This window comes from Echinops telfairi, unplaced genomic scaffold (assembly GCF_000313985.2).
Source record: "Echinops telfairi isolate 266 unplaced genomic scaffold, ASM31398v2 ScPeMD7_655;HRSCAF=1070, whole genome shotgun sequence".
Taxonomy (NCBI): Eukaryota; Metazoa; Chordata; class Mammalia; order Afrosoricida; family Tenrecidae; genus Echinops; species Echinops telfairi.
The window spans coordinates 20,808,651-20,816,897 of record NW_022104553.1 but is presented as its reverse complement, the minus strand read 5'-3'; the positions used below and the strand labels follow the sequence as shown (position 1 = coordinate 20,816,897).

Sequence of the window (8,247 nt, the reverse complement as noted above, 5' to 3'; positions counted from 1 at the left end):
TTCGCGGAATTTCATTTATCACTGTAGGGTCTAGAACCGATTAACCGCGATAAACGAGGGTTCACTGTAACTGTACAGGGCCGGAATCCCCACTGGATGGCGGTGAGTTCTGGTTTTGGGGACCAAATCATGCAAGCGACATGCTTGGTCACGCTCTTTGCTTGACCGTGGTAAGCTGGGGCCAAACCCTCAAAGTCTTGGGGGTCCCGCCTATCTCAGCAGGAAGTGGGCAGTGACTTGGGACTGGAGGTGGGCTTTCTTCTGGTCATCGCGACCCTCTCTAGGGTTTCCAAGGTTTTGCGACTCTTTAGGGGAGCAGACAGCCACGTCTTTCTTCCGCGGATTGGCGGGTGGGTTTGAAAACCCCCCCTTCGGTTCGTCATCCAGTGGTTGCCGGACAGCGCCACCAAACTTTCCAACTCCAACCTCACTGCCATCTAGTGGATTCTGTTTCCTAAGGACCCTAGTCTTGTCGGTTTCCAATGCTGTGAATGCTGATGGGAGGAGAAACGAGAAGCTGGTGGTCTCGAACTCCTGGCCTTAGGTTAACAGCCCAGCTCAGAACCTTATGTAACGGAGCGCAGACCTTTGGCGCCACCCAGGGCTTCATTTCGCCTCAACACTTCCTCCTGCTGGACAGATCGCAGCTACATCTGTGCATCTCAGAGGAAGGGGCTATGGGAACCTGGTTTGTTGAGTGACTGTTTCACTCGCGATTCCACGCCCCCCCCCAGCCCACCCTCCATCCCAGGTACCTTTGATCTTCTCGCCCTTGCTCAGGGAGATCTCCCCCTCGCCTTGTGCCTGGTAGGACTTCACGGCCATGAAAGAGCGTCCGGGAACCGCAGAGTAAAGCTTTCTCCGCCGCCCGCGACTGCCCAGGGAGCCCCCAGGGCCCCCCGAGCCCCCTGTGCCTCCGGCAGGCCCTTCTCGGGGCGTCCCGCTGGAGCTGTGTACACAGAGGGTGTGAGAGGCAGGGGACGAGTGGAGGGAAGGGGCACCGCTGGGGGAACAGGGGTCCTTGGGGTGGGTGGAGCATCAGGGAAGGGGAGGGGATTTGAGTGTGCTTCGCAGCTCTGACATTGGAGAAAGGGCGGCGTTTGGGGGTTCCCGCTATCTTCCTGATGGCCTCTCTCCCTGCCCTGCCAGCCCTCCTCTACCTATTGCCTTCTCGCTTTGGGCCCAGATTCCCCGCTGCTTCCCCACCCCCAATCTCTAGCCCCTCCCCCAGATTTGGCCTCTGGCCAGACCCCCAGGTTCCTCTGGGTCAGGGCCAGCTCCTCCAACCCCCTAATCAGCCTTTCCACCTCCAGTCCCTCCCCTTCTATCCCCACCACCAGCCTGGATCTCCAACTCCCTTTCCCTCTCCTCCAAACTTAGAACTGGCCCCCTCTCCACTCACATTCCTATCTCCCCATTTCTCCCTTAACCTCTTCTGTCTTCTTTGCGTCCCCCAATGCCAACCCCTGCAACTCGGGCACAGACCCTGAGTGGGGGTGTCTACCCATTGCTATTTGGAGGTCCCACCTCTGTACTCTGGCCTTGGGTTGAGGGTTCAAGCAGGGCTCTCCTGTCCTGTTTTCTCAAGGGGTGGGGTGGCAGAGAGAGTGATGGGGGGGGGGCACCAGAGACTTGGATGGGTGGAAGTCATGGGGACAGGAAGTGGGGAGCTGGGCTGAATGGGGCACTCGGAGGCCGGGGTGCACCCATCCCTTACCTGGGCCGTCCTCGGGCCTGCCTCTTGGTCTCCTCAGGGTGTCTCCCGCGGGAGGGGGAGCGCGCCCGGGCTCCGCGGGGGCTGCTGGCACTTCGGAGGGTCCCGCTGCTGAGCTTGGTGCTGGGGGCTGGGGGCTGGGACGAGCCCTGGGGCCCTGAGGTTGGGCCGGGGGTGCCTGAGGAGGAGGCCCCGGGCGCTGAGAAAACCATCCAGTCGGGCAAGGCCATGCTGGTGTCACTGTTGGCGCGGAGCAGCGCTGGGGGTACTGTCAGCCCTGCGCTCTGGGCTCCGCGACGCCGGGCTGCGTACTTGGGGGACTCTTGGAAGGGCACTGAGGGACACAAGGCGTTGGGGGAGAGAGAAAGAGGAAAGCATTACAAACATCGGTGGAGATCAGAATGGACAAGGGAGCTTACAATCACTCCTCCTGACCCGCAGGAGTCCCTGGATGGTGCGATCAACGAATGCGCTCAGTGCAACCCAAAGGCTGGAGGTTTGAGACCACCCAGAGGCGCCTTGGAGGCGAGAGACTGGCAAGCTGTTTTTCAAAAGATCGACCACGGGGAAGAGTTAGGGGTGCAGTTCCACTCTGGTCCGCAGGGGCCGCAGGAATTAGAATCGACCGGTTGGTCGCTAGTTTGCATTAGAAAGAGCTCTGTTGACCTTGTTCTGTAAGCTTGGGGCTGCTAACGGCAAGGTCTCAAGGTCGAAGGTTTAAACCCAACAGCTGCCGGGAGAGAGAAAGATGAGGGTGTCTGCTCCGGTGAAGTTATTCACGGTCTCGGTTTTCCAAGACTGTTACTCTTTACAGGAGCGGAACCTCTTGTCCTTCTCTGTAGAGCGCAGTCCAACCCATAATCCACTACGCAACTAGGACTCGGTGACAATAAGGTTTCGTTTTGGATGAGTTAGAACGGGCTCTATGGCAGTGGGTTTCTATTCGTTTCTCTCTCTTTCTCTTGTATATTATGCTGCTAACGCCAAGATCAGTAGTTCGAATCCCCCAGCTGCACCTCGGGAGAAAATTGAGGCTGTCTTCCTATAGAAAGATTTACAGCCTCAGACACGCAGAGTGGCAGTTCTACTCTGTCCTCAGGGGTCCCTGTGAGTCACAGATTCTCAGGCAGTGGGGTTGGCCTTTTGGGTTCGTTTGTATTATGATGATAATTTTGGCTTTTCTGCTTCGACAGCTACTCCTATCTCTGGGTGATGCAACTGCTGGTGTGTCCAGCCGCTAACCGAAAGGTGGGAGGTTCAAGATCACCTAGAGGTGCCTTGGAAGAGAGGCTGGGCAAGCTGCGATTAGATCGGCCATGGGGGTAAAAGAACAAAACAAAAACTCCCTAGAGCTGTGGTTCTCAACCTTCCTCATGCCTCGACCCTTTCATACAGCACCTCATGTGGTGGTGACTCCCAACCATACAATTATTTTAGCTGCTACTTCATCACTGTCATTTTGCTACTGTTATGTATCGTCGTGTAAATAGCTGACAGGCAGGATGTGTTTTCATGGTTACAAATTGAACAGAATTTAAACATAATGAAAGCATAGTGATTAATCACAAAACAATATGTAATGATAGATTGTGAAATATTGATGTGTTTTCCGATGGTCTTAGGCGACCCCTGTGAAAGCGGCATTCGATCCGCTAAAGGGTCGCGACCCACAGGTTGAGAACCGCTGCCCTAAAGGGTATAGTTCCACTATGGAATGTAAGGGGGCGCCTCTGCAGCAACTGGCCAACGGGTTCTAGCTGCTGTACGGCTGGGTCCGGGGAAGGGTTAACGAGCCGGGCTGCCAGGGAAAAACTGGCAGCTTGAACCCCAGCACGGCTGCCTTGGAAGCACGGCATTGACAATGCTTCCAGAAAAATAAAAAGCCGAACTCCTAAACCAAACTCATTAATTGATCCCAACTCACAGCAACCCTAGAGGATTGAGTAGAATTGCCCCTTTGGGTTTCTGACACGATAACTCCTGATGGGAGCAGAAAGCCTCATCTGTCTCTCGCGGAGCGGCTAGTGGGTTCGAACCACTGACCTCGTGGTTAGTAGTCGTCACTAAATGCCCTCTGCAGCACAGTTCCACTCTGACACACATCATCGGGGTGCAACAAACCAGAGTCAAGTTAGATGGCCACTCATTGGCTGGTTCTACTCAGGTTCATGCCTCACCCAGGATTTCCTCCAACCCTTCCTGCCCACCCTCCTCACTATCAGGCCCTCCCATTCACCAATGCTGTACCCTGACCCCCAACTGCTCTCCCTTTTCCCCTATGATCCCTGGGGTTCACTCACCCACATCCTGTTCTCGATGACTTCTGATTAACTCCCCCAGCTCAAAATTCCCAGCAATCACTGCTACCTAGAGGGAGAGGGGTCGGGGTGGGGACAGAGGGACATCATGAGGGCCCGGCCAGCCCCTCTCTCCCCAAACATTCCTCTCCAGCAAGCCCCTCCTTTCTCCTCTCCCAGCACCCCTCCATGTCACCCCCTCTCCCGTGTCCCCCATGCAACACCAGCCCCTGCAGCCCCAGACCTGGAAGGGCGTTTGGCCGTTGTTGTTCTTGACGTCTTTGTTGGCCCCTCTGTACAGCAGGATCCTGGCGCAGGTCTCCTGCCGAGAGCCCGGGAAGCACAGAGGGGAGGCACAGCAAAGACAAGGTCACCTGAGCGCCCAGGACTGGGCTCAGAGCTTCAAGGACCATCAGCCTGCACTGTCCAGCCCTGAGCTTGGGCCATGCAGTCTGGCCCACGCCGCCTTGGGCTCGGCGTGTGAAGAGGAGCCCTGGTGGCTCAGCGCTGAGCTACTCAAGGAAAGTTGGTGGTTCGAACCCACCCAGGAGCAGAGGTGCCTGGCGGCCTGCTCCAGAAAGGAATTCTCCTCTGCTCCGTGGAAGAGGAGGAATCAGACTGGGTATGGTGGAATGTAAAACCAGGTTCTGCTCGGTAGACCTTTCCCTCAGTCATTCACCCTCCATGGAGTGGACTACGGAGTGGATTCTGACTCATGGTGACCCTCTAGGACAGGGTGCACTGCCCCTGTGGGTTTCCGAGGCTGTCCATCTTAACGGGATAGAAAACTTCATCTTGGTCCCTTGCAGGGACTGGTGGTTTTGAACAGCCGACCACATGGTTAGTCGCCCCGTGCACAGCTCATGATGCGATCGGAACTCTTTTACATAGCACAGCAGTGTTCACTTCTATCTGACCCAAACTTAATTGACCTACTAACTCCTTTGCAGGGAAAAAAAATTACCCTGCACCCCTCTGCCAGAGAAAAACTTGTACTGTAGCCCATAAAGGTGCACTGGGAAATCCATAGGGGCAGCTTTAGTCTGCCCTTTGGGGTCGCTAGGAGTTGAAATAGAGTCTATAGCAGCGGGTTTGATTTTGAGTTTTGTACCTTGGAGGGAAACCAGTAGCTCTGGCCTCTGTCCACTAGATATCAATGATACTGCCCCCTGCTCCGTCTGAAAAACTCAGTCTTGCTTCTAACTCACAGCGACCCAAAGGACAGGGCAGAACTGGTCCTGTGGGTTTCCATGACTGTCAGCTTTTACGGAAGTCGGAAGCCTCATTTTTCTTGCGAGGAGCGGCTGGTGGAGTTGAACTACTGACCTTGTGGTTAGCAGCCCAACCCTGTCATCCACTTAGGTTAAGGGGGCTCCTTCTCCAAAGGTGAGGATAATGCCAGACATTGACAAATGTCCTCCAGGGGGCAGTAGCGCTCCAGTTGACAGTCGCTACCTACCTACACCTTAATCGAGGGCTGGACCAATAGGGAACATCCCTATGAATAGAGAAAAGACTGAAGTTGCCAAGGATCTCATCTGGCTTGGATCCGCAATCAATGTTCGTGGGGGCGGCTGTCAAGAGCTCAAAGAACACATTGCGTTGGGTCAATCTGTGGCCCATGATTGTTTTCAAGGGTTGAAGAGCAAGGATGTGGCTCTGAGGATTAAGGGGTGCCTGACCCAAGCCAGGCTTATTTTCACTGGCCTTATAAACAAATGAAAGTCGAATACGAAAGGCCAAAGAAGGATCGATGCATTTGGATGATGGTGCCAGCGAAGACAATGGAAAGGGGATGTCAGAAGGACAGATAAATCCGTCCTGAAAACAGTACAGCCAGGAGGATCCTTAAGAGCAAGGATGACTCACCGACTCGGAACATGTCATCAAGAGGGACCCGTTCCTGAGGAAGGGCGTCATGCTGGGTCATCGAAAAAGAGGAAGGCTCTCCGTGAGATGGGTGGACACCGCCGCTCCCACCACAGGCTCAAGCTTAGGGACAATGGTGAAGATGATCCAGGAGCAGGCAGAGTCTCGCACTGTGGTACGCTGAGGGGGCTGTGAGCCGGAGCAGAGCCCGGGACAATCAAAAACAAGGCTGGGATGCCAAAGCCTTTGTTCATCAACAGCCCTCCACGAGGCCGAGAAAGAAGAGGGCAGTAGGGGCTGAGAGGGCAGGTGCCATCTCACGTTGATGAGTCCCTCGCCAAGAGCCACCATAACATGCCCCTCACCATCCTCGAGCCAAACCCAGGGCCTTTGCCCTTGCCTAGGAGATCTCACCAAGATGCCTTGCGGCGGGTAAGCCTGCTGCATAAGCTCTCTTTCAAGCGCTGATGATGGGCCACGGTGTCCCTATGAGGGCTGAGGGGCACCTGGTCTGAGCCATGGAATCTCCCATCTCCTCCTGTGCGTGGGAAAGTTGGACGTGGGATAAGGAAGACCTGTGGATGCCTTTGAATGCTGGCACTGGCAAAGAATGGTGAGAGGCCCACGGCCTGCCAAAGAGACAGACAGACAGACACACACACACACACACACACACACACACACACACACAGCCAGCACATTCCGTAGAATGGAGGAAGACGGTGAGCCTTCATCTCGCGGCCTCTGCACATGTCGTCGGGAGAGATCGGTCCTTGGAGGACATCAGGCTTGGTCAAGCACAGGGCCAGTGACGAGCCGGATGGACACGGTGGCTGTGCCAATGACCATCAACCTAAGAACGATTGTGAGATGGCGCTCGCAGGGCCGGCGGTGTTTCTTGCTGTCGTCCAGGGCTCCAGGATGGTTGCTGTTAATTGCTTGGCGGCTAATCAGAAGCCTGATGATTGGACAACATCACCCACTACCACCACCGCCCCCCCCCAGCGCCTTTGTGGAACAAAGACCAGGCCGTCTCCTCCCCTCAGAGGTGACAGTTAAGAAACCCCGATGGGGCCTCAGTTCTAATCTCACCCAGGGGCCAATATGGGTCAAAAATCGCCTCCCAACAGCCACCATGGAGCCTAACTGGTGTTTCCTTGGTCTCCCCTTGTTGTTTGAGCTCAGGCAGACATTTGCTCCCCGGTCTCCTGGTTCTTCGAACATTCCAGATTCACTCCTGCCCCAGGACCCTGGCACTTCCTGTGCCCTCTGCTTGGAATTCGACTTGCCCTCGGGTCTCCGGATGAAGAGCCTTCCTGGTGCAGCAGTTATGTGCTCAGTGGCCAACCAAAAGGTTGGCGGTCCGAACCCAGCCAGCGGCTCCACGGGAGACAATCCTCCCTGGTGAGCTGCTTCTGCAAAGCCAACCGTTTAGAAAAGTTGGCAGTGCACAAGTCAGCCCCGACACACGGGGCGCTGTGAGTCAGCATCGCCGCAGCGTTCCCAGCCGGATTGCCACGTGGTGGCTCAACACTGGAGAGTCATGACAACGAAACCAAACAGTTCCATAGGGCTGCGAATTGCCGGGTCAGCAGTTCAAAACCACCAGCCGTGCAGAAGGAGAAAGATGAAGCTTTCTACTCCATGAAGAGTGGCAGTCTCGACACACTGGATGGATGTATGGATTGTGATAAGAGATGTAAGAGCTCCCAAGAAAAGTATTTAATAATAATTTTAAAAAAAAACACAGAGTTACAGCTTGGGAAACCCACAGGGAGCAGTTCAACCCTGCCCTATAGGGCCGCTGGGAATTGGAGTTGGCTCAAGAGCTGTGAGTTTTTTTGGGATTTTTTTTTTTTTTAGGAATGAGATATTATTACTGATTTCATTCGAAAAAATGGGTGACACGAGGTCACCAGGAGATGAACATCACCCCCTAACAATAACCGTTTAGCCCCCCTGGTGGCGCAGCGGTTACCTCTTGGGCTGCTAATTGAGGGGTCAGCCTTTGAAAACCACCAGCTGTGGACAACGATAAGGCTTTCTACTCCAGGAAATACTTAGAGCCTCAGAAACCTCACAGAGGCAGTTCGACGCGGTTCCATAGGGTCACTGTGAGTCCGATGGGACGGGACTCGATAGCAGTGAGGGAGATTTATTTTTACACACAGCCAACCAGTTACCCTAGTCAATAGAGTCATACATAGATCTTATGGTTTCCCAGGGTATCTGAAGGTTGTGACCAAATGCAAGACTCCCCCACTGCCGTCAATCCCAATGCATAGCGACCCGATAGGACAGGGTCGAACTGCCCCTGTGGGTTTCTGAGACCCTAACTCTTTAGGGAACAGAAGGTCTTGTGGTTTC

The 8,247-nt window shown here is 54.7% G+C and overlaps 1 protein-coding gene across 1 annotated transcript in view; it reads right to left on the bottom strand.

The window, feature by feature from the left end:
• SHANK1 (SH3 and multiple ankyrin repeat domains 1) overlaps positions 1–8,247 on the bottom strand; it is a gene marked incomplete at its 3' end in the record, with an annotated part of 70,077 nt that overhangs the window by 44,143 nt on the left and 17,687 nt on the right. The window contains exons 8-11 of the mRNA XM_045292615.1: positions 4,256–4,333; positions 4,015–4,081; positions 1,718–2,048; positions 756–949 (exon numbers count right to left, since the gene is read on the bottom strand). Coding sequence (XP_045148550.1) covers positions 756–949; positions 1,718–2,048; positions 4,015–4,081; positions 4,256–4,333 — 670 coding nt within the window. The remainder of the gene's footprint in view (positions 1–755; positions 950–1,717; positions 2,049–4,014; positions 4,082–4,255; positions 4,334–8,247) is intronic.